At 47.5% G+C, this 26,496-nt stretch overlaps 1 protein-coding gene across 2 annotated transcripts in view; it reads left to right on the forward strand.

Annotated features, from left to right (window-relative positions):
* Positions 1 to 24,817, forward strand: part of PLCD1 (phospholipase C delta 1) — a 94,696-nt gene extending 69,879 nt beyond the window's left edge. For both annotated transcript variants that reach the window (XM_048837472.2, XM_048837471.2), the window contains exons 9-15: positions 5,741 to 5,908; positions 7,552 to 7,708; positions 10,180 to 10,296; positions 13,056 to 13,234; positions 14,205 to 14,337; positions 18,287 to 18,436; positions 19,576 to 24,817. In XM_048837472.2, coding sequence (XP_048693429.1) covers positions 5,741 to 5,908; positions 7,552 to 7,708; positions 10,180 to 10,296; positions 13,056 to 13,234; positions 14,205 to 14,337; positions 18,287 to 18,436; positions 19,576 to 19,667 — 996 coding nt within the window. In that variant the 3' untranslated portion in view covers positions 19,668 to 24,817. The remainder of the gene's footprint in view (positions 1 to 5,740; positions 5,909 to 7,551; positions 7,709 to 10,179; positions 10,297 to 13,055; positions 13,235 to 14,204; positions 14,338 to 18,286; positions 18,437 to 19,575) is intronic.
* Positions 24,818 to 26,496: the final 1,679 nt, after the last annotated feature.

Raw genomic sequence — 26,496 nt, forward strand, 5'->3', positions numbered from 1 at the left:
TTTGGATGGGCTAGCACCAGCAGGAGAGTGAATTTGTGTGGGGGGGTGGAGGGTGAGAAAACCTGGATTTGTGCTGGAAATGGCCCACCTGTTGATCACTTTAGATAAGCTGTTACCAGCAGGACAGTGGGGTGGGAGGAGGTATTGTTTCATATTCTCTGTGTATATATAAAGTCTGCTGCAGTTTCCACGGTATGCATCTGATGAAGTGAGCTGTAGCTCACGAAAGCTCATGCTCAAATAAATTGGTTAGTCTCTAAAGTGCCACAAGTACTCCTTTTCTTTTTGCGAATACAGACTAACACGGCTGTTCCTCTGAAACCTTACGAATACTGTGTGTCGACCGCGTAATTGGGATGTTTACTTTGTGCATAGACTGGTTGAGTTTAAAAGGGGCTGTTGCGAAAAAACAAGCAGGATGGAAACAAATGGCTGAAGACACTTCTCAGCACACTGGAGAGTTGTTAAGAGACAATACCATGGCAGGGGAAGGCTGGGACCACAGGAGATCAGAAGAAGCTGGACAAGTTTAAAAAGGAGCACTCTGTCAAAGGGGGTGAGGAGGGATATTTGGGGGGGTGTTTGAGGGCACCAGACTGAGACACCAGGGACCTGCTAGGGAGTCTGAAGAAGTTAGGGCTGCCTAAATGACCATCAGGGGATGATAGGGCTTTACGTAAGATGGATACGCGTGTAGACTGTTTAGAGAAAAAGGGTTTTAAGACAACAAATGCTTTGTTCCTGTTGTTAAAATAATCAGTACTTTGGTTCGAAAAGGCTGTCTGGTCATGTATGCCACTGGTCACAGACTCCCACAGGGTAGAACCGCTGGTGCCTGAAGTCCGTCGGACCTGCTGGCTCAGCATGGTGGATAGGCAGGGTTTCGCAGCACGCAGCCTGGTCTGAGAGCGGGAGAATCACAGGATTCCACCCTAGGGAAGGCTAAAGGCACGAGGGCTGAGACGGGCAGGGCTGCACTCGGAGAGACCAGAAGGCAGGCAGAGATGTGGCTAGCTCTGCAACCGTGACTCTCTATCCCTGGCTTCTAGTCCAGAGTTCCATCTACTCCCAGTCCTGCTGGGAATATATTGTGTTGTATTCGCCCTTGTGCTTCCCACAGGTAAATGAAGTGGGTTTTGTGGTCAAGTCTTGCCAGTTGCCGTTACTTACTGAGGCATTTCAGAAACTATGGGGCTTATACACAGCACAAAGGACGTGCTCAGCAGAGCTGAAGTAATGAGTGGATTCTCTTTCCCCTCAGGCGTAGTTTGGCAGGAACTACTTAGTATCACATGGAGGGAAACCGAGACTGCCATAACGAGAGTAGTTTTTTAAACTTCATCCTGGGGGAAAGCCACTGAAAATCAGGGTGTCAGCATCTCTTGTTCCAGATAGCCATACTGACTGATGGGTGCCAATGCTCAGCCCACGAGCCTCATGGAAATAAGGTTCAATGCAACTTTTATTGTAGTACAGCAGTGGTCACCAACCGGTCGATTGTGATGAACTGGTTGATCCTAGATCTCCCAGTCAATCGCGATCCTATTGACTGGGAATGGGGAGCTGTGGCCAACAGGAGCTACGGGGGCGGTGCTTGCAGAGAGGGGCAGCACGCGGAGCCACATGCTGCCCGCCCCTGCCCCCCAGGGGCTGCAGGGGCATGTTGGCCCCTTCTGGGAGCGGCATTGGGCCGGGGTAGTCAGGGAGCCTGCCTTAGCGGCAGCCATGTTGCACCACCAACTGGGAGTCATCGCAGGTATGTGCTGCCTGGTGGGAGGGCGCACCCCAGCCCTGAGCTCCCTCCCAGAGCCAGCACTCCATACCCCCTCCTGCACCCCAAGCCCCAGCCCTAAGCTCCCTCCCAGCGCCAGTACCCCAAACCAGCCCTGAGCCCCCTCCCGGAGCCAGCACCCTATACCCCCTCCTATGCCCCGAACCCCCTTCTGCACCCCAAGCCCCAGCCCTGAGCCCCCTCCCAGAGCCAGCACCCCCACTCCCTCCTGCACCCCACCCCCCTGACCCAGCCCGGAGCCCCCTCCAGAGCCAGCACCTCACACCCACTCCTGCACCCCAATGCTCTGGCCCAGCCCAGAGCCTTGTCCTGCACCCAAACTCCCTCCCAGAGCTTGCACGCCTCACCCTCTCCTGCACCTCAACCCCCTGCCCCAGGCTCAGCCCAGAGCCCCATCCCACACTCCAAACCCCTCAGCTCCAGCCCAGAACCCGCACCCCCTCTCGAACCCCAACCCCGTGAAAGTGAAAGTGAGTGAGGGTGGGGGAGAGCGAGTGATGGGGGGGGGATGGGGTGAGTGCGGTGGGGCTTTGGGGAAGGGGCGGGGTAGATCCTGGGTTGCCCTTAAATTCAAAAAGTGATCTTGGGCATAAAAAGGTTGAAGACCACTGTAGTACAGCATCTTCTACAGAAACTGGAGCCTGAAACTCTTCACACAGCTCAGTTATGAACCTCATCCCGTGCAAGAGGGTCGCATCAAGACCAGTGTGCCACTTAAACTCTCAGAATAGGACTTAAGACTGACCTACCAATGAATTTCACCCTCACTGATAAATACCAAATCACAACAGAATTAGAAAGAAATCAAGAGGTATAGGCAAGGGGGGGGTGGGGCGGACAGTATTCATAGGCCAAAAGGGACCATTGTGATCAGCTAGTCTGGCGTCCTGTATAACACAGGCCAGAGAGCTTCATTGATCCTGGCATCAGCCCATAACTTCTGTTTGAGGTTCAGCGTATCTTTTAGAAAGACCATCCAGTCTTGATTTAAAGACTCAAAAAATGGGAAAAGATTACTTGTCTGTTCTTGCCAGCGGAGAGCTGAGGAGTTAAGTGATTTGCCTAAGGTGTCATGCAAAGTCAGTGGCAAAGATGGGAATTAAATCTAGATCTCCTACGTTTTATGCCATGGCCCATCCATTTTCTTTCTTCTGGGCCCAGAAATGAGGCGGTGGCAAGGAGGTCTGAAGTGCCCTTCCCTAGAGAGCTCTGTGATAAAAAGGCAGCGTCACAGAGATAAAGTACCAATGAGGCGGAGACGTAATAACTAATAGCAACACACAGCTTTTATATGCAGTAGATACAGGAAAGGCTGGTCCAGAATCTGCCTGGGAGAAGGCTCTTGCGCTAGTGAGATGAAGTTTCTCCACCCCTGTGGAGAGTGCCAGCATGAGGCCTGACAGTCCCTCTGTTTGAAGGCTTGAGTGGGATGTAAGTGGTGCATAGGCCTCTATGCAGGGATGAATTTCTCCTGCAAGGTCTAGATGTTATGGAAGGACAGAGAGGAACAGGGGGATGCTAAAGTACTGCAGGGCATAGGGAAGGTGTAAAGAGAGGGCAGCTCTATGGAGAGTGTTTAAAAAAAGGGGGACGGTTTTCAACTGGCTCCTAAAATGAATGCAGAGAAATGAAAGGATCACCAGCTCATTTAGTCTGACCTCTTGTATACCACAGGCCACCAGCACCCGCATACTCACTCCAACAACTGCAATTAGACCAAAGTATTGCATCCCTACGGAGACAAAACTATTTTATGCCCGAGGCAAAGAATAGGAGGGGCTGGGGTGCACCAATCCCTGAGGCCCCGGCAGTGGCAGGAAATTAAGTGAGATATACCCAGATGAGGACTGGCGATGTCTGTTCCTGCCATATGTTGCCTCATAATTGGTACCCTCCTGCTGGCAGCTTTTGTGCACTCTGAGTGCCAGGGGAGTTGTTCCAAAGTAAACAGCTTATTTGTGATATCTTAAGGGGGGGAAAAAAAAAAGCTTGGCTCATTTATCAGGTTCCAATGGCAAATTTCAGTTCAAGCCAGACTTTGTGGTGAGGCCAGCAAAATCTACTGCAACTTGACTGCATGATGTGTCAGGCTGGTCTCTGCTGAGACTCATTACAATGTGCTGTCACCCACAAAGAGAGTATAATATTCTTTGAAAACTGCTTGATTGCTTTAAAATCTCCCTGGTTTACTACAGCCCTGTCATTTAAGAACAGCATGACTGTTGCCTCTCCCATTACAGCACTCAGAAATATAGAGGAAGGATTGTTCAGTGGTTAGGGCATTAGCTGAGGCTTTGGGAGACCCAAGTTCAATTCTTTCCTCCACCACAATCATCCCGTGTGACCACGGGCAAGACACGTAGCCCCTTAGTTCCCCCGCTGTAAAATGGGGATACGAGCACTGCCCTGCCTCAGAGGGTGTTGAGAGAATAAATACATTAAAGATTGTGGGTGCTTGGCAGGATGTAAAAGAGTGCGGGAGTGCATGTCATACCAAAGCAAAGCAAGTAGAGTGGTTAATTTGCAGATTCCATCTTTCCTTGGGAAGATAAGGACAGTGCTGTGCACTATGGGTAGGATTTTTCTAACACTCAGCACTGTCTTAAGCACCCAGGCTGGAGTCAATGCTACATCTCCGACCGTGTTCGCTGGAAGCAGAGGTGGGCCGGTGCTAAGTGATTTTGAAAATCCCAGCCCACTGGAGTAAAAAAGTAACAAGCCGCAGTCATCTAACCTGCCCTCCAGCATAACACAGGCCAGAGAGTGGCACACAGCGATCCCTGCATCAGGCCCATAACTTCTGTTTGAGCCATAAGAGAACTTGTAAAAAGATGTCCAGTCTTGGTTTTAAGACAGCAAGTGATGGAGATTCCACCACATCCCTAAGTAAATAGTTCCAATGGTTCATTACCCTCACTGTTAAATGTTAGCCACTTGTTTCTCATCTAAATATATCTAGCTTCAACTTCCGACCCTAAAGCGCCCTCTACTATCAGAAATCTTTCCCCCGTATTGGTACTTGTAGACCATGGTCAAGTCACCCGGGACCTTCTCATGGATTGTGATAAGCCATATAATACAAAAATTGAATGTCTTGGTCCAGCTCCTCAGCTGGTGCAAATTGGCATTGCTGTATTGGAGGATGCTGATCTGTTCCAGTGGGGGATCTGGCACCTAATCTTTTTGTTTTGCTTATAAAGAGTATGTCTCTGAGATGTGCTAAAAGCCCAGAGCTCTCCTTGAGTTTGAGCACAGAATATCTTCAAAGCGGGCCCTGAACATTGTCCAAGATACTGACCAGTGTATAGTGATCATGTGGAATCCTTTGGTCAAATACATGCTGTCACTTACTGGCATATAGCAGTTTTCAACCATGGCTCTCAAGCAGTTTACAAAATGGTGTAAGTTTCCCTATCCACATTTTACAGATGAGGAAACAGAGGCTGAAGGAGCTTAAGTGACTTGCATAAGGTCATTCAGCGAGGCAGTAACAGAGCCAGGAATACATCCCGTCTGTCCTAACTCTCAGTCTTGTTCTGTGGCCATTGGGCGATGTTAGATATTTAAAAAGAGTTGGATAATTTTGTAGCCTTTGATAGGACTCGTAGTTATGTATAGTAATTTAAGGTGGATCTCACTACATGTTTCAGAGAGCGTGCTGATTACCTGGGGCACTCAGACAGGAGCTGTTTCTTATCATCGGTTTTTGCAGGTGGGCTGGGAGGTGGTTGCCATTCTTTGAAATCTCAGGCATTGGCCACTGCAGGGAGTAGGGTACAGCCTTGGTGGGCTGATGGCTTTGTCCATTAACTGGATTCCTTTGGCTAATAACCGGTGACTGGTGAAGCTCAAATGGGCCTTGGTCCTGCCAAGCATCCTTCTGATTTATTACAGATCAGGCCAGATTCTGCTCTGACTTACACCCGTTTTTCACAACTCCTTTTGCAGCAATTAAAGGGGAAGATCCTTGTGAAGGGAAAGAAGTTGAACAGCCTGGAGGACACCATAGGGATGAACGGGAACAGTAGCACAGAGGCTGAAGATGTCTCTGATGAGGATGAAGCAGCCGAAATGGAAGATGAGTCTGTGAAGAAGGAGGTAGAGCAAAAGAGGACAGTAAGTCAAAGCTCTGACCAGATCACTGAATGGGAAGAATTATGTGGAGAGGGAAAGGGCATAAGCTAGATCCTGGCTGTCCAGCCTGCAGAAGGCCTCGACATTTTATTAAAGCTGATGTTAAAATTATGTAATACACAGGTTGAGAAAAGAGTGTCTGTACATCTGGGTATAGTGCTTAGATGATCCACAATACAAAGTTTGTTTTAAAAAGACATAAAATACATATAGTGCATAATCAGCAATAACCCAAATTAAGGTGAATAAATTACATTAGCGCTTTATCCCATTGCACCATTCATAGGGCTATGAAAAGTCGACCCTTCTACATGGGGCTTTGAACGTAGTGTAGGTCCAACGAACCCACTTTCTAATACGTGACCAGGTCCTCAACTGGTATGAATTAGTGTCGCTCCAATGGAGCTCTGCTGATTTACACCAAGGGGCATGGTCTGATCTGTTCAGGCGAGGCAGGGCCAAACTATAAGAATCTTGGTCCTTCCCTAGACTCAAACATACCTTTTGAAAGCTCTGCCCTTAGACACATGCGCTTAACTCACTGAAGCATCCACGTGCAGAATTTGGCCCTTTATCTTAGACCACTGATGTTTCCCAGCCTCCGGGTGTGTGTGAATGTCCCTATGCACTATGGGCCAGATTCACTATGGGTGTATAACAGTGTAGCTCCACTGAAGATGAACACCCGCTGTGGATCTGGTCCATCATGTGTTTTCCCTAGTTTCCAGAGGTTTATATTTCATGTCTAGTCTGGAATCAAGCAGGTGTTTCCTTGGACGTTGGTTATTTTTCTTTCCTGCTTCCTTCCCTCACCGGAGCTGCTTGCTCCTGTTAAATCCCTGAAGTAATTAAGGTGGCTGTGGCAGCAACAGGGGCCAAAGCATCACATGACAAAATCAGAACCCGTCTATCCCAGAATGAAGAGCTCCAAGCTTTGTGGAGCCGGGAATCCTGCCCTCTCTGTTCCCTTATTCCCAGCCAGGGTAGATCTTCCGGTTTGCACAGCTGGCTCTGAGACAATCAATTTCTGAGATTCAACTGAAAAGTCTGAATGCTGGAGTCGAGGGCTGTGGCTGAGAGTGCAAACAAAACATTTTTGGTCCTGCGCTGCAGAAAGCCTTGCGCAGAGCTTTCCACCTGCATAATGTGGGGGTCCATCATGCTGTGACACTGAGCAACAATGGGACTTGGCCGACAAAGCAGCTGCTGCATGAAACCCAGTTAGAGCTCACACACACAGCCCAGATCTTTCCCAGACCTCCTGCCACTAGCGGCCTGTGAGCCAGAAGGGTGAGCTGGGTAACAGCATGCAAACACCAATCCCACAGCCATCCCAAGTCTTTTCTTAACCAGGATAGGGTTTGCCTAGACCAAATGTGCAACCAGGAATCCGCCTGTTCATGTGGTCAGCGTTGAAAGCAACCTGTTCTGGGAAAGGAGGGGAAGCTGGGTACAGCCCAGTTGCACGAAAGGTTCTGGGTGCTAAAAACTGGGGGATCCCTCTGTGAAGGAGACAGGAATGAGGCCCTGGTGTCCTTCCCCGGTGATCACTAGAGTGCATACTCTGCACAGTTGTGAGGGGGTTTGTGGAGGGAAGGCCAAACCTATTGCTTTCTTGTCTCCAGAGCACCAAATTAAAGCTGGCCAAGGAGTTATCGGACATCATCATCTACTGCAAGAGCGTCCACTTCCAGGGCTTCGACAGCGCCACCTGTCCCCTTGCCTTCTATGAGATGTCGTCCTTCACCGAGAGCAAAGCCCAGAAACTGGCGCAGGAGTCTGGTACGTGCCTCCGGCCTTGTCAACAGGCTTTGCTAGTCCCCTTGTCCGTGAACCCACACATTCGGTGCTCACTTCCTTCTCTAGTCTTTCCATGCGAAGATTCACTTTTAAAGGCAAGATGTCCAGAAGAAGAGAGTCCTCTCCTACATGATTGGTAGCACCTTAGAATCTAAAAACAACTTTGCATTGTCTCTCTATGTATAAATGGCAACTTCCCTCCCTACCCCACCATTAAGTATTTGTGCTGCGTTCAGTGCTGTCTCCTGGATCTCTTTTGTAATCCACAACTGGTACCTTAAGGGTATTTCAGCCAGAGCAGCATTTTACATGCTTTAAGCATGGTAGTAAAAATCATGAACAGATATTGTAATGTGGTGAATTTTGTGTGTGTGTGTAATGTATGTACCCCACTGCAGTTTGCTGGACAGAATTATTTCAGCTATGTCTCACAGATGGGTTTCATAGGCCCTATACTGCATGCACCCAATAGAGAGTCCCATTTAGGCTGAAGCAGAAAGAGCCTGTTCCTTTAGAGTAGGAGACTCTTGGTTCTATCCCTTTGTCACTGTGAAATACTGAGCATACAGCATAGTGGTCATTGTGTACAACGCAGTAACACCCAAGAAGCTTCGAGGTGGCCAGAGATTTATTATAATATCTTCTTGCACTGAACTGTAGAACTTCCTGCTCCATTAATATCCCTTCATATTAATGTGGGAGCAGAAATGGTGTCGTTATGGCATATGCTGTTCAAGCAGTTTTGAATGGACACATAGGTCACAGGGGCTGTTTCTGTTGCCTGATTGGATGAGTTTAGCTCTCAGAATCAAGTTTCTTGTGTGAATAGTTGCTCTTTGAATTCTGCTTTTTGTGAATGTTCTGCATTATCCCTGTCACATTAACTATTTCGGTCAGCATTCCTGCCAGAATATTCATCTGCTTTAGTATTCACAAGGCAGAACCACTTCATTGAAAAATTCGAATACTTGCTCTGCTCTAGTTCCCAGCAATGGTGGCTCAGGATGGGAACTGTATGCAAAGTGACTGCAGGTTTGGGTGAGGGTTCAATTTACTTAGTAAATGAGAGTCCACTTTGGAGTGATCACCACCAGATTAGTGATCAAACGTGGATGAGGAGGCACCTAAAAGGTTTGGTCTCTTTGGCTGGGTATGTCGCCGAAAGAAGCAGTGGAAGTGATTTTGTGACAGTGTGTCTGATAAAGGGAAAGAAGTGGTGACAGAATATACTCATGTGTTCACACTCTATACACCATTGTAATAACGTTTGTACAAGGTGTGCCGCATGAGGAATCATTTAAAAACTCATAATTTGCTGGTCAGTATTGCCCTGGTAAAGTATGTGTGGCAACATTGAGAAGTGATAAGATTTCCCTCTATGATGTTATTAACACACGTTCCAAAGCCCACAGCCCTGCCCATGCAGAAGTCAGGTCAGTCCTAAACAAAGGAATATGTGCTTGCCTTAATATGTATTTTAGCAGTAAGCTGAGTCATCAAGCAGGGAGGGACAGCAAAGGAAGTTCAAACAGGTGAAAAAACCCAGCAGGGAATATCCTTCCACATAGGCTCTGTGTTTCCTGGGTCTCAGCTGGCAATGTTTTTCAAGAAATTATAAAAAGGAGGGACAAACACCCCAAGGCACTCCTTTCTTTCTCTCCCTACCCATCCCATTCACTGCACCTGAAGAGATAAAGGAAGCCACCATGGGACTCTGGGGGAGGGGTCCTGACCTGAAGAGTTTGGTCGGTAAGACTGCTGCTAAAACATGTGGTGAGAAAACTCTGCTTTGAATCTAACAGAATACGTTAAGTTTGGCACCAGGAAGTGTTTTCTCTTTATTTTTCTGGTAGCCATTTCTGGCTTGTGTGCCTCATTACTTGGACTCACTTAAAATCTATCTCCTTATCATTAATAAACTTGTTTTATTGTTTTATCTAATCCAGTGTGTTCAAGTTGAAGTGTCTGGGTAACTCCTTGTGGGGTAACAAGTTGTGTGCATATTATTCCCTTAAAGGAATAATGGACTCAGAATATTTGTACTGTCCAGGCGAGGGCTGGGCCGTACAGGACATACATTTTTGGGGGGAAATCCAGGATGGTGGGGGGGTGTTGGGGTCACCCTGCAATATAATCAGGCTGGTAAGAGCCATTGTTTGGTTGGCTGCAGCGCACACACAGATGTAACTGGGCGTGACTTACATGCTGGAGGCTGTTTCTGAGCAGTCTAGGTTGGAGGCTACAGCAGCGAGGCATTGTAAAGGGCACCCCAGGTTACAGGGTGGGGTGACGCAGCTGCTCATTAGTCTGGATTGTACCCTGGTATGTCACAGAAGAGTTCTATGCAAAGTTAAAAGACAGGCTAAGTAGGCAGGTAAAGGGGCTGCATATCATTAAAAAGGAATAGAAATAGCACAAATCACTCAAAAGGGTGTTTGTATCTGTTTCTCTAGGAACCAGTTTTATTCATCATAACATCAAGCATTTGAGCCGGGTCTATCCTGCTGGCTGGAGGACAGATTCTTCCAACTATAACCCAGTTGACTTGTGGAACGTTGGCTGTCAGATCAGTAAGTGCAATTGAAAGCTACCAGGTTGAAAATCGGAACCAGATCAACAGGGACCTAAATGTTGTTAGTATTTGATTGACCTGTGTGTGGCCTCAGTCCCTGAAGAGAGGACCTCCCGCCCCAAACCGCCCCCCCCGGGATCCCACCCCCTATCCAACCCTGCCTGCTCCCTGTCCCCTGACTTCCCCGACCTATCCACACCTCTGCCCCCTGACAGGCCCCCTGGGACTCCCATGCCCTATCCAACCCCCCCTGATCCCCGACCCCTGACTGCCCCAGAACCTCCGCCCCATCCAACCGCCCCCTGCCCCCTGTCCCCTGACTGCCCCCCAGGACCCCCCACCCTAACCACTCCATGTCCCCTGACTGCCCCCCGACTGCCCCCCGGGACTCCCTACCCAACCCCCCACTGCCCCTCGCGCCGCTGCCATCCCCTTACCATGCCGCTCAGAATGGCAGGAGCTCGCAGCCCCATTGCCCGTGCGGCGGCGTAACTATGTGGGAGGGGCTGGGGGCGAGCCTCCCGAGACAGGAGCTCAGGGGCCGGCCTGGATGTGGCCTGCGGGCCGTAGTTTGCCCACCTCTGCTCTAGTATACTACGCTATGCTGTGCTATGCAGGTTCTTATACTGTGCTTATCGCTGCAGTATCTGAGCACATTCTAGCAATGCATTAAACAACCATGATTCATATCTGTCGTGAGTTGTTTGTTTTCTGTGAGATAGTGAACTCTTGGTATCGTGTTTAACAAATGGAGAACTGAGAGTCAGAAGATACGCGCCCAAGGTCAGACGGAAAACCTGTAGCTAGCTAGGAATGAATGTAGATCCCCTGAGTCCCAGTGTTGTGCTGTCACTCTGAAGCTCCATACTTCCTCATTTCCTGTAGCTGCTTCCTGTATTCAAAGCGTAATGTAGGTAATAAGAACAGGAGGACTTGTGGCACCTTAGAGACTAACAAATTTATTTGAGCATAAGCTTTTGTGAGCAACAGCTGTACTGTAGCTCACGAAAGCTTATGCTCAAATGAATTGGTTAGTCTCTAAGGTGCCACAAGTCCTCCTGTTCTTATTACCTTTTCTTTTTGCGGATACAGACTAACACGGCTGTTACTCTGAAACCTAATGTAGGTAATGTAATTGTGCATGTTCCATGCCTAACTGATAGAACAGTATTTCTCAATGACCGGTTCCTGGACTGGCATCGGTTCCTGAGATCTCCCTGACACAGTTCAGGAAGGCAGCAAGCCAGTCCCTGGTATCAGAAAGGTTGAGAAACACTGCACTAGAGTGCACCAGTATGGTTCAAGACCCATAGTAGTGGAGGAATATAGTGTGGCAGAGTAAGCAGCAACAGCAGCTGAATAAGCAAGCTGGTTATTTAGCCCGTTGTCTGTGCCTTAGCTGGTGAGTTCCTGGGTCCAAACGTAGCAGATCTAACACAAAGTAACACTCTTTTAAAATTCGTGGAACACTGAAACTTTGAGGAGATACAAATGTTTCAAAAACAAATTGTGAAAACAAGGGCTCCATGAAGCTACTCGTGAAATAAAGTATTTTTGCCCATTCCCCACCCCCATGGGGGGAAGATGGTCCAATGGTTAGAAAAAGTGCTTGAGGGTCTGGCATTCTGGGTTCTATTCCCAAATACCACTGTGACCTTGGAGAATTCACTGAGACCAACATGGGTGCTGAAAATTAGGCACCTACATCCATATTTGGGAACCCGAGTAAGTGGGCAGATTTCAAAGGTGCTGAGCGTGCACACAGCTCTCTCTGAAATCTGTATTAATTTATTTGTGTTTTATTTATCAGAGGAAAAATAGAGGTGTGAATGAGAGGATCATTTTTGTCTTTAATTTTTGTAGGGCACTTAGGACTTAGTGGTCATGGTGGAAAACCAGCTAAACATGAGCTCCCACTACCATGTGGTGGCAAGGAGCGTTAAGACGATCCTCGGATGTATAAGCAGAGGAATATCGAGTCGAAGCAGAGGAGTCGTATTGCCTCTGTGTGTGGCACTTGTGAGGCCACTACTGGATAGGGTGTACACACTTCAGAAAAGGTGTTGAGAACATGGAGAGGGGCTCGGAAAAGAGCTACCACAATCATTCAAGGTCTGGAAAACATGCCGTATAGTGAGAGAGTAAAGAAGTTCAGTCTATTTAGTCTAGCCAAGAGAAGGTTGAGAGGTGATTTGATCAGTCTATAAGGCTCAGATCCCCAAAGGTGTCTAAATACCTTTGAAGATCTGGGTCTAAGTAATTACATGGAGATTTCTGAAAATACAGAGCTTCTTTATCTAGCAGACAAAGGCCTAAAAATCTCCGATGGCTGGAAACTGACGCTGGATGCATTCAGACTGGAAGAAAAATACAGTTTTCAGTGAGTTAATTAGCCATTGAAACAACTTACCTATGGATGTGGTGGGTTCTTCAGCACTGGAAGTCTTTTAACCAGTATTGAATGTCTTTCTAAAAGATACACTCCATTTCAACCTGACGGTGTAGTCTCAGTTTAGGAATCACTGGGTGAAATTCTGTGTTATGCAGGAGGTCAGACTAGATGGTCAGGATGGTCCCTTTAAAATCTGTGAAATCCTCATGTGAAAAGGGCTGTAGGAAGCGAAGTTTATCACTATTGTGCTGCAGATCACGAAGGCAAATCTTTATATGCATGAAGGTAGCTGTATTGTGTGAAAAATCACTAGAAAACCACTTGTGCTGGCTTACAGGAAGGTGAATTTTATTTTTTTGTTTCAGTTGCCTTGAATTTCCAGACGCCAGGCCCAGAAATGGATGTCTACCAGGGTCGATTCCAGGACAATGGGTTTTCTGGGTATGTCTTAAAGCCAGAATTCCTTCGGGACAAGCAATCCAAGTTCAATCCAAAATCCATCACAGAAGGAGTCTGGTGGATGCGGAAGAAACTCCAGATTAAAGTAAGAATTGGAGTAGGAAAATTGTAACAGCAACGCCAACTTTGTGTGCTTCTACAGATCTAAATTCTGCCACCTCTACCCACACTGAACAGTACCTTCACAGCCCCGATTCACCAAGTTTGAAACTCCTGCTTAAATCCAGCGCTAGTCATCAAAGTTGTTAATCATGTACATGAATCCCATTGACTTCAGTCTGAATTGGGGCCTCTGCGAGAATTCCTTTCAAAGCCAAAGGGACTACTCAGAAAGTAAGGCCCCAGTTCAGCAAAGACTCACGCACATGCTTAACTTGATGAACAGAGTAGTCATTGGGATTATTCAGTGTTCATAAAGGGAAGAAGATATGTAAATCTTGGTAGGATTGGGGCCTATGGTACTATAAGGTCTTTGGGGCAGGGGCTGTCTTGTTCTGTGTTTGAACAGTGCCTAGCACAGTGGGGTCTTGATCTGTGACTGCAGCTGCTAAGACGATCACAATTCAAATAATAAATTATAATAATAATGCGTTGGGGTGGCAGAGCCCAGTTCACAGAAAGCACTCTCTTTTCATGACTTCACCTTCTTGGTTTAGTATAAAACGTGTGAAAAGGATAAAACAAGGGTAGTCAAGGCTCATATGTCATTATTTATTGTTATGGTTACAAGCATTTATTTGGCAAACATCCTTCAGTATTAGTTCAGGGTATAAACCGCTCATCAGCAGGGGTCCATTAGGAATTCCTTCTCCCTGCCCCTTGCCAGGACTATTGGAGCATTGCACAGTTGACCAAGAATACTGTGGCCGTTTCACACCTTTCCCCGAAGCATCAGGTGCTGGAGTCAGGATGCAAGTTTTGAGAGAACTGTGGTCTGACTTGCTATGGCAGACCCTGTGTTCCCAAAGGATATTGCCTAGAGAAAAGAGATGACAGTTCTGAAAATCAAGTCTCATCCTGAACGTGTGCTACTGTCCCCTCTGCTTCCTCTGCAGATCATCTCTGGCCAGCAGCTGCCCAAGGTGAACAAAAGCAAAAACTCCATCGTTGATGCAAGGGTGACAGTCGAGATCCATGGGGTCCAGCGGGACAATGACAAGAAACAAACCAAAGTAATTGAAAACAACGGTAAGAAGGATTTCTGTATCACAGCTTAGCTTCACACGCCATCAGAGCATCCCAAGACCTTGCTGGCATGGTTTCACTCTGTACACAAGTAATGTCATGTAATTCACACTCTAACATGCTTTCATGTGATGACATGCTCCAAAGTGCAGCTAATCGTGGCCTCCCCTAACCAGAACAGCTCATGGTACAGAACAGCAGGCTCAGATCTGGGCCTGCTGCCATGCCTAAGCTCCTGGTTATGGACAGTGGGCCAGATCCTGAGCTCATTAACACTGGTGCAAATACAGGATAAGTTCATGGATTTGTTTCCATTGGGCTCAGGCCTCAATAGCTTTTCAGAAGGAAAGAAATTTCCTCTGGCGGGATCAGCCTGTCCTTTGCAAGGAAGCTACTGTGTGGCCTGCTCTCAAGCCCAGAGAGGATTCATGAGAGGCCACAGTCATATGCTTCTGCACTGGCTATGCCACTGTTTCCCTTGCCCCTGGACTTGTCTGCTGGGATCTGTCCCCTCTGTACACGAGTCTGGTGTCACCCATTCAATGGGCCGTGTGGACTGAACCACCCTCCTCATAGCACGGAGCTTACACTCTTTGATGGGACAGGGTGGGGAAGCTTCGTATCTGTCCTGTGGATAAATACAGGACTTAATTCACCAGGGAAGCCAAACTGGCACCTTTCACTGGTGCTAAATTCACATACATCATGGACGTCTAGGAGGAAGGATGAAAAGCCTTGTGGTTACAGACTGTGACCCTGGAGAGCTGGGTTCAATTCCTGCTCTGCCACAGACTTCCTCAGAGCCTTGGGCAAGTCACTTATTCTCTCCTACATGCAGTTCCCCATCAGCAAAATGGAGACGATAATACTTCTTTCCTCACGGGCTGTTGTGATGATGGATCATTAGTAACAGTGAGGCTATCTGATACTGCACTGAGGAGGGCCATATCAATACCTAGAGCAAGAAATAACTTAGGTTCCTTTCCTGCAAGACTGATCCAGGCAGTAAATAGCTGTCAAATCAACACACACATTCCTCACAGAGACAGGGAAATACGCCGCTCACAACACACACAGAGACTACATTATTGTGTGGGATCAAAGCCAAGTGCATATAAACACCGTGTACATTTTCTCCAGGGCTAGCGGTGTTTCCCTTTTCCTCCTTTCCTTTCTTCCTGGTTTAGATTTCAGTTAGTAAAACATGGCCCCGCTGCAAAAGTTCTTGTCCGTTTCCTTTCAGGCACATGGCTGTGAGTTTAGAACCACGTCAGTAACTTTCCCACCAAACTCTGCACTGTGCATATACCATCACAAGGTCTGGATCTTCAGAGCTGCTGTGCCCCCCCCCCCCGCTCCCGGTGACTTCGGGGAGCTGACTGGCAGGAATGTTTACAGAAACAGGGACTTTTAAGTGAATGTTGCAAAATGGGATGGGAATTCCACATTTGTTATTGTCACTATTTGAGCTGGAAACCTGATACGAGTTATATCAAGGGCTATGTCCTGCATGGCCCTGAGGCCCAGATCCTCAAAGGTATTTGGGCACCTAACCCCCATCAGCACTTAAACACCTCTGCGGATCTGAGCCTGAGTGCCCTCAGCTTCCACTGAAGTCAGTGGGGTATTCTCATCTTGCAGGAACAAATCCCAAATCAGGGAACAGATTCAATGGGAGCTGGGAATGCTCAGGATTTCTGAGTATTAGGCTGTTACCAGGTAGGGGCCATAGAGTACAATGCTGAGCTATTGCTTTGCACGTGCAAATCCCCTAGTGACAAAAGCATAGTCCTGGGGCTAATGCTGTCACATCCGCCCGTCGCTGACTATCTTGCCTTCCCACAAAATCTAAATGGACCGAATGCCATAGATGAGACCTTAATTGTTAACGCTGCCCTGTCTTATGCACCTTGCTAGGAGGCAACCACACTGCTGAGGCATGATTCCCTCTCTGCTTCCCTCTAGCTTTGGGGGTACAGCCATGTGCTGCTGACCCAAACCAGCAGCAAATTCTGACACCCCCTGCACCAGCACAGCTGTGCTGGTCAGCGCTTTATGGGTGGAGCCAAAGCTCACTCCATTCACCATCTACTTGCTCCTGGGTCTGGGTAGCTGATCTGAGTATTGCGCGCAGGGGAGTTCGTACTGCCTCTTATCCCACAGCATAGATATGTTGTCCAAGTCACAAGGTAGCCTCAGTGATTTACTTAAAGTCAGACAGTGAGTCAGTATCAGAGCTGGGCAGGAAGCTTCTGACTGTCAGCCTAGGTCCCTATGCACTCGGCCACACTTCCTCATCTCCAGCTGACCCAGACCTTTACAACAGATCAGACTGGGCTGGAGATCTTGTGGGATCTCTTACCAGATCCCCAGACATTGCTGCTTTTGCTCAGGCTGCAATATGGCCAGAGCAGCCTCTATTCTTCTTTTTGGCATTTCCTGGATGGAACCAGAGGCCTGAGTCAAACAAAGGGTAACGTGTGGTTTGAGTTTGACGCTGGGAATGATCAGTGATCCAAAAGAGGGGGTGGCTCTTGTGTCCCTCACAACCAGATTGTCCAATCCCTTGAAGATAGAGAGAAACCCCAGAGGTACCACCTTTGGCTCCAGATCCACTGTTCAGATCTGGGGTTTGTTCCAGCTCTCTGGGCCAGTTTTGAACTCCAGACCTGGATCTCAGGTCAGCTAGTGACCAGCCCACTCTCAGGGTGTAGGTGGGGGCCCAGAGCTGTGTTTATGGTAGGGCTCCTCTCTGTGAAAAGCTGACGCTGTTTTATCACTGGAGAGGGGAGATGACGATAATCCCTTCCAGCTGCGCTATTTCTTTGACTAACTGGTGAATGAAACTTCAGCAGTTCTTTCTGTTAAAAAGGGTCTAATAAAGAAAAGCTGCAGCAGATCTCACTCGGTTTCATCACTGACAAAGTGGTATTGTCCGTATGCAGAAAAGAAATCCCGAATCAAAACTATAAACCAGTTGGACAGAGACCTAATCCTACCTCGGGCAGAACTGCTTACTCAGTCAGTTGGAGCTTTGCCTGAATCAAGACTGCAGGGCTGGGCCTGTTGAATTCTCCCTGGCACTCAGGGCTGTTCTCCTGAACTGTTGCACTTGTTCCTGTTCGTCTTAGACTTAACCCCATATGGGACAACTGTTTTGCTGATTTCAGCTGCAATTTGCATCTGAACCACCCACTACATCATTGGAGAAGTATCCTGCTGCTTCTAAAAAGACACACTATGAACCACAGTTTGTGCTAGGTCAGGTAGCCGTGCCATGTACTCACAACAGGTAGGCAGGGAATTTCGGATGAAAGAGGGATTTTCTCTTTCCCCTTAAGATTTATCTGTTGAATTCCTGGGGTCAATTCAGAGAATACTTGTGCAGCACTGGATCCTGCAGATCTCTGCTCACCTTGGTGACCTACTTGACATCAACACTCAACCGGAGTCAATGTTGGTTATTCCTAAATGGGAATTTACAGCCTCCAAGTTAGTTCACCATGGAAGGGCTTCTGCAGAGTACCAAGAGGAGAAGGCAAATCCCCCACAACTAGAAGAGAGCCACTGGGTCTTGTGGCAGAAGAGGGGACCCCATGAGCCAAAGTATGGTCAGAAATGCCCCAGTAGAGTGAAAACGCTTATTTCAGTCAGATTATTTTGTGGTTCACATTGTTCCAATCAGTTCATAGATTTCTAGGGTGAAATCTGGGCCTCACTGAGGTCAGTGGCAAAACGCTCATTGATTTCTGTGGGACTGAGATTTCATGCATGAATTTTAAGGCCAAAAGAGACCTTTCAGATCATCTGGTCTGACCTCCTGCATAATGCAGGCCAGAGAATTTCACCCCGTGTTAGCTTGTGGCTGAGCGGGAGCATATCTCCCAGCATGACAGCCCATCTTTATTTCAACTTGGCATGACTGTTTTTATTTTTCTGCTCCCTTGCTCAGGGTTTAACCCAAACTGGGATGAAGAGTTTGAATTTGACATTGATGTCCCCGAACTTGCTCTGGTCCGTTTTGTGGTGGAAGACTTCGATGTATCAACCAAAAATGACTTCATTGGACAGTACACCATCCCCTTTACTTGTCTAAAACAAGGTAAGGAGCTTTGTCTGTAGCAGAGCAAGCCACACTGGCTCGGCCCTTTAAAAACAAGTGGTGCCCTAGAGAGGCTAACGGCCTGGATTTTCCCACACGACCAGCTGTTACCCTGGGACCACTTGCTCGTTCAGTGACTGCCTGAGTCTTTGTTAGGATTAGGGTAACGTGGCCTCCAGAGACTTCCCTTAAAGGCCCAGCATAAGCCAGTACATTGGCCGCTGCGGAATGGTGTCATTGTGTTGGAGACCCGAGTAATACACTGTAACAAAGGAAAACACGCACAGTGGATTCACTCGCATTCATTCAGCAGGAAACAGGATGTGGTTTGAGCATACTCTGAAATAAAGCAGTCTCACTTCAGCATGGTTTCGGCCTGCCTCCGAAAGGCCAGGTACTACAGGAAGCAGTGGTGTTAATTCAGAAGGCAGTTCAGTCCCGTCAGGGTCAGGCACAATACGAAACCAAGTGTCTGAACACTTGTGATCATGAGTGATCTATTGTAAGCGTAGTGGGATCAGACCCAGTTTCTGGTCAAATGTGAACTCTGCCCATTGTATTCCTAGCAACTTAATAACCACTGTAATTAGGGTTGGATAAATAGGGACCTTTAAAAACAATCAGCGTATATTGTTTATGGAGTAGCATCTATAGGGAAGCAGTGATTAGGGCAGGGTGGCAGTAGTAGGATTCCTGGTTCCTATTCTTGGCTCTCCCACTGTCTGTGAGCTGCTGGGCAAGTCACTTAAACCTAATGTATTCACTGAACAGCTAATGCTTGTGGAGGGCTTTGAGATCCTCAGATGGAAAGAGCTGTAGAAGCGGCGTAAAGTGTAATTGTGGAGCCATACCATATCACCGTATTGTACCATAACACAGTGCACTATTGTACCTATTATATATGGCCCAAAGTTACAGATCAGGGAAGGAGAGGACTCGGGCGTAGGAAATGGAAGTGATGTGGGACAGTCACTCTTTAGCATTGCAGTAGAAATGCCCCTACTCCTGCGTATGAAAAATAAGCAGCTTTCTCACGTCTTTACATCCAATCCCATGTTGTTGCATGTAAAACATTCAGAGTAGCAACCACATCAGGACTTGAAACTGAACGCTCGTGTCTGTGTATTTACTCATTCCAGGCTACCGCCACATTCATCTTTTGACCAAGAATGGGGACCCGTATCCATCAGCCATGCTTTTTGTGCACATCAATATTCTGGACAATAATTAGAAACAGCAGAGAAACCCATCTTTCAAGAATCAATGGACATTGCTACAGACTAAAAATGAACTGAAATCTGTCCTCATCCCTACCCTGTGCAATCCCCAGTGCCTTCTCTGGGCTTGGAAGAGGTATAAGTCAGTGCGGCCTGACTCCCATGCTGCTAAAAATACCTTTTATTCTGTACACACCCTCCATTCATTATGCTGAAAATATTCTGACCTTGCTGTTGAGATTTTGTTAATAAGACTATTCAACACATTTTGATTTTTAATGAATGGTAATTCTAATTACTTTACTTCTGTTTTTATAGAGCAGTTTAGGGATTTTAAATGGAATTTAGATTTAGTTAAGGGTATTGTGTTTGTTCAATGGAGGGCAGATGTGACCCTTGCATCCTTGCCATTGTAAGGGTGCACATCGAAACTTTGTATAAGCAATATACGGTGGACAAATAAGCCCTGATCCAAAGGCCAATGAAGTCAGTTGTCTTCAGATCAGGCCCGTCCTCCACTCTTTTAAATCCTAAATTGAGACACAGTTCTGTCCTCTTTACTACAGTATAAAAAGCTACACTACAAAGATCACTTTTATTTTGTAATATGATGAAAAAATATGTGAACACTACTCCACGGATGTGCTAATTGCATCCAGCATGAACAGGGCTGAGTCACATTCTTCAAAGGAAAGAAGAAGTTGTAAGTGGGGGGAGTCTTTTTTAAACACAGGATGACCACAGAGACTTAATTTCACAAAAGACAATGTAAGTGTATTAAAGTGAAGGTATGGAAGGTTGTTTTTAAATACAGTAAGTTAAACATTTTCAGTGTGTATGGAAAACATATTTTTGAATAAGGAGATGCTGAGAAAAAGGCAGTAGAAAGAATAATTTTAAATGTTTATCTGGTTATTATTTCACTGGATGGAACCGAACATCATAGGACAGTAAAAAGAGGTGGCAGGTCTCTGAAAATGAAAGCAGGAAGGTGTGTGGGTTGTTTTGTTTTTTCCAAAATACAGCTACAGAGCTAGAGGAATAACGTAGAGAGAAAATAATATATTTTCAAAAATTGTCCACACTTGAGTTACTGATCATACTTCAGACTATTAAAAATGGAAGCATTCTGAAAAATACCTGATTTATTTTTCATCCTTTCTCCTCTTTTGTTACTTCTTGTAATGCACGCCCGAAGATTGTAAGCCTTATCTGTTTCATCGTTCATATTCAGTCAGCTTCACTTTGTGCTAATGCATGAGACAATAAGAGGCACAAAACGATTGGGTGAAGGAAAGATGTCAGTGTCTCTTTGCGTCCTGTTCCACTCACTCCCCCACACGCCCTTGGCCCAAAATAGCCCAGGTGAGTGACCTTTAGCCAACACAACAAAACCCCTCTATTCATTAGGGTTTCTGGTGGAAAATGTATTTTGCTGCAGTGTTTGCTAGCAGATATGTTAACCGTTCTTCTGGACGCTGCTGTTGGCTGGTGTTCTAAACAATTAGCTGTTTAATTGTTGTTTGGGGACTTCGGATTTGTGTCTAATCATTAAAAATACCCAGCCAAACCCTTACTTTAAATTAGTTACTGGCAGCTAAGGGAGCATAAGTGCTCGTGCCAGCCGTACAAGCAGGTAAGCTATATTTCAGCATAGCCTTGTTTTCTACAAACGTCATCTATTGCTACACGAGCTAACAGCTTCTTCGCACTAGGTCTCTTTAATAGCATGCACTCAAGCTATAGAGCACTCCCTGTTCAGGAGTACCCTGATCGCTCACTCTGCTTTCCCTAGCTACTTACCAAAATTTCCCAGAGCATAGGCCCATGATTCATTTTTATAGTCTTGCGGCAATCAAGAGGGCCCACCTGGGTTTCCCAGGTGCCTCTTATAAAAGAGGCTGCAAAGTACCTGCTCAGGTCTTTGGCAGCAATCTTAGCCCTAAACAACCCCACCAGAGCATAATCTTTCCTTTTAGCCAGAGGACAAATAGTTGTTTTTGGAGCAGATAGAGCAGGACTTTCATGCTGGCATCCTGTAGCGTATGGATTTGTTATAAACTGGCAGCCAATGCGTGTGTTTGACTGCTTAGGAAGTTCAGATTCCAGGTGGGTGTTGTATAACTGCTGGGGAGCAGGAGTGTTGGGTCAGAAAAAATTAGTGGAGAGCCAAAGCTACAACCGAATCCCTGCTTTCGCCTGCCTGCTGAGGCTGTGGCTGCTTGTGAGGGGCTAGTCCCATCCTAGAGGGGGGCCAGGATAAGGGGTGGCTCACCAATAGCCAACCTGGGGCATCCCTGCTTTCTCTGCACTCAGCATTGGCCCAGGCTGTGGTGGCTACTTTCTATTTGGCTGGCCAGCGGCTGCTTGAGGCAATCTGCCGGCCCCATCGTCATAGGCTTGGGGCAGCGCATTTGGCATGGTTTGCCCCCCTAGCATGAGGCCAAAAATTTGCCAGGCCAAATCTGAGTGAGTGGCGTTGCGACCTGGTGCACAGGGTCACAGCACCTTGCAAATTTGGCCCTGCTGCCTCTGTCTTGTTGGAGAGGAAACCAGGCCAAATCTGCTGCTTATAGCAGCTGCCTAAAAGTCAGAGGGGAACCAAGGTCCTGGGTGGGGCAACTGCTCCCTTGTGCCACAGCAAATGAGGCTCCTATTGGGGAGCGAGTAATGTACTGGAACTGGGTATGGTTATGATGGTTCGTGGTAGTGACGTGTGAGAAAACCGCATGGCCTCTCTGTGCCTCAGTTTCTCATTTATAAAACATGGCTCATGAGACTTTACCTTAGTTGTAAAGTGCTGTGAGCTGACAAGTGCTCTGTAAGCACAATGTGGTGGTGTTATGCAGAGCCTGTATCTGTGTGCCCTCACCCTGCAAACTCTCCTTCATTACAGGAACTCGTACTCACACAAGCCATACCATGGACTTCAGTGGAGTGACGCGTGTGAGGCAGACGTTGCAAGATCTGGCCCCAATGAATTGGGGATTGGTCTTGCTTCGAGCAGGGGGTTGGACTAGATGACCTTCTGGGGTCCCTTCCAACCCTTATATTCTATGATTCTATGAATAAATTTTAGATGTATAGTGGGGGCTAGACTCCCAAGGGAGTCCCGCCTAGTGGAATTTGCAACCCCAAGTCAGGCACCCAGGCTCCCTATACCATGCATGGGGGACAGTGAGGTACCTAAAAGGGATTCACAGATGCCAGCTTGCTGAGGGGGGAGCTGCCGAAGCTAGCTAATAGGAAGTGCTGAGGAGAGGGAAGTGGCTGAAGTCCTGCCCCTCAACTAACTCCAGGCCAGAGGGAGGTGTCTACCTCTGCTAAACCAGGTTAGTCCTTTATCAAGGCAAACCAAGGAGATCATAGAGGTGCCCCCATACCTAATGCCCCACTGACTAGAGCACTCAGCCGGGAAGTGGGAGCCCCAAGTTCAAATCCCAGCTTTGTCTGACTCTGAGCAGGGACTTGAAGCCAGGTCTCCTATCTCCCAGGTGAGGGCCCTGACCACTGGGCTGTAAAGTTGGTCTTGGACCCCGCTGGCTATTGAATTGTTTATATAAAGTGGAACAGCTTCAGCAGGAGAACTTGAGAGACCCACCGCAGAATGCCCTGCTACAGCCACCACAGCTGTGGTTTGTGGGGGCCCCAATCCAGTCGCTGTGCTCTGACACTGCCTGAGACGACCCGCCCTGGCAAAGGCAGTCTGTGGGGGGGAGAAGCCTCCTTTGAGCATCCCGCTGGGGCTTAGAGGTGAGCTGGGCACTGAGCTGCCAGGTGGTTTCGCACCTGCCCACCAGCAGAATAGTAGGCACCATGGGGACTTTACTGACAGAAACGTAAGTGCCTCAGACAACTAGAGGGTTAGGCGGCAGCTCAGCGGTGGTGTAGTGAAAGAACGGGATGCCTGAATGTTGGACTTAGGTGCCTACATCCCCCTTGTGAATCTAGCCCGAAGGGTGAAAACTGCTGTGGAAGTTAAGGGTACAGCTGCACTGCGGCTGGGCCAGCTGGGCTGGGCAGCCCGGGCAGCCAGACTTGAGCTCGCGTGGCTAAAAGTAGCAGCATGGACACTGTTGCTTGGGCTGCCACCCACGCTTGGACCCAACAAGGGGGCAGGCGGGCTTGGGCTTGAGGGGCTTCCTTAGCTGCCGCCCGTGCAGCAACGAGCCGAGTTAGCGCATGTCTGGCTCTTGCGAGGGTGGCCACGGACGCATTCCCAGAATACCAGACGTTCCAGGATATCTGGGGACAGCAGGCCCCCGCCCCCCGGCTGGCATGATGGTGCGTGCGAGGCTGGGCCACATGGGGGAATGCCATTTTGAAGAGCATGGCCGTGCATGCATGGTGTGTGTGAGTGTGCGTGATTGTGAGGTTCTCGGATTAAAATATGACCATATAAATCATTGTTGCACCCACGGTTATATATTTGCAGCAAATCTTGTACAAAGGTTGTCGAGTGAGGTGTCTATGAAAAGGTTATGAGTTGCTGGTTATGATTATGCTATCTGTATGCATGGATCATGTTTGTATTTGAAGTGATAAAAGTGATAAAAGTAAAATCCAGCTCTATACCTGGATTTCAAATGTTGGCTCCTGAGGTACCGCCCACAAGGGAGCTAGCCAGCACATCTCAGAGGGCTATTCAAATTAAGTGGCTCATCAAGAGACACTTGGTTGACAATGGACCATGCGAGACGCCAGTCTGCACTGAGTGAACTGTCATGTAAACGTGCTGTCTGGAGCGAAGGGAAAGGCTTCCTGAAAGGACTGAGCGAAATTGGGCATGGACATGTGACTTGCCCATGTGACTCCAAACACCATCTTGTTGCGGTCATTTTCCACAGTAAGAACAATGGGATGCCCACCACATGGCACAAGCTATAAAAGGCCCTGGAAACACCTCCACTTTGTCTTCAATCCTGCTTCTTACCTCTGGAGGAACTTTGCTACAAACTGAAGCTCTGAACAAAGGACTGACTGACCCATCCCAGCTGTGGATGTTCTCCAGAGACTGGACTTCAGCCAGCAGTTTATTCCATCGCTGCTACAAGCCTGAACCGAGAACTTTGCCATTACTGTATGTAACTGATTTCTTTAACCAATTTTAACTCTTACCTTTCTTCCTTTTTATAAATAAACCGTTAGATTTTAGATACTAAAAGATTGTCATCAGCGTGATTTTTGGGTAAGAGCTAAGTTATATATTGACCTGGGCGTGTGGCTGGTCCTTTGGGATCAGAGGAACCTTTTATTTGACGAGACTGGTTGTAAAGAACCACTCATCTCTGAATCCAGTGTTTTTGGTGGTGATATAAGAACTGGAATGCCTGAGGAAACTGCCTTTGTTTTCTTCTTAGGCAGCGTGGTGAAACAGGAGTTTACTTTTGTGGCTGGTTTGGGATATCTTATAAAAGAATAACCACCAGTTTTGGGTTGTGTTTGCCCTGTTTCTCAGCAGTTTGTCCTGAATTTGACATCCTCAGTTGTGACCCACTAAGGCACGGGTACCGTCGCACTGGCTGGGTTGGAGCGGCATGCTCCTCAAAATGGGGTCCCCTGTCCAATACCAGACAAAACCATGTCTGGTTTGTTTCAGTACTGGATGTGGGACAAATCACCCACAAAGAGGACTGTCTGATTTAAAATAGGCAAGTGGTCTCTCTAGTTGATGCATGCTGGGAATCGTACCTCCCTTCTGCAGTGCAGACACCCTAAGTCTCAGGCCAAAGGCAGTGATCTCTCAGCTGGAGCCTGGTGGATCATTTCTCTTCAGCCAGATGAGAGGGTGAGGCGGTGCCGGTTCTTTCTGAAATCACTCGGTGGTTCAGCTGTTTCTGATTGATCCTTATCCTGACAAACCCCAAAATGAAATCAAAAGCATTCGAATGAGGTAGCTAGACTTAATTGGGTCCACAGCAAGGAGGGGCTTGAAAGGAATGACTGCAGCTTCCATAGAGCTATGGCTAATCCAGGCATCTGAGCACACTTGAAACACCCTGATGTAACTATGGTCAGCAATGAAGGATCATAGTAACTGAAGCACTGATGTCATCCCCACACTCCCACCAATAGGGTGGCTGGTTCAGGACAACATTTACCCAAGAGAGAAAGGGGTGATCTGTGAAATACGCTCCACACACATGGTGGTGTCCATTAGTTAGCTTCATATGCGGGGGGGAAATGTCATTAAAGAGAAACAGGCAGCTAACAAGCTGGGCTGTGTTCAAACTAGTGATGTAAGGATCAAGGCAATCTAGCCAAAAGCCGGTCCTTAAGGCCATGTGGCTCTTTGATGAGATACACAGATACTCTCGGCATATAAGTCTTAATAGACACTGTATTTGTAACTCACTGAGCACAAAGCGGCCTCATACCACACTAATAGGGGCAATGAAAATAGTCAACTTAGTTGGAGGAAGGAACATGTCTGCTGGTGGCTTGTTCTTCTCTGATCTAGGGGGACTGCATCATTTTTAGGCTGTTTATAGAGATGCAGCATATGGCACTGAACCTGCCTCCCCAGGAGGGTGTAAGCTTTTAGCTAGGACATGGGACTACCTGGAGCGTCTCTCTGTTCCACTCAGCGTGTCCCAAGTAACACACACATACTGCTGCTGCCTTTGCCCCTAAAAATGCAAAAGGAAATGCAGACTCTCAGCCATATGGAAATCATAACTAGCATGGCAGTACATTGGGGACTGCAACACAGGGCCAGAGGGTTGCAGCTCTGACAATGGCCACCTGGAATCTGCTGATTGAACCTGGGACCTCCCAAGCTAAGCCATGAGCTGCTACAGTTTAAGCTAAAAAAGCCAAGGCTCTGTAGCTGGGGCTGCCACA

The sequence above is a fragment of the Caretta caretta genome, chromosome 2, assembly GCF_965140235.1.
Source record: "Caretta caretta isolate rCarCar2 chromosome 2, rCarCar1.hap1, whole genome shotgun sequence".
NCBI lineage: Eukaryota > Metazoa > Chordata > Testudines > Cheloniidae > Caretta > Caretta caretta.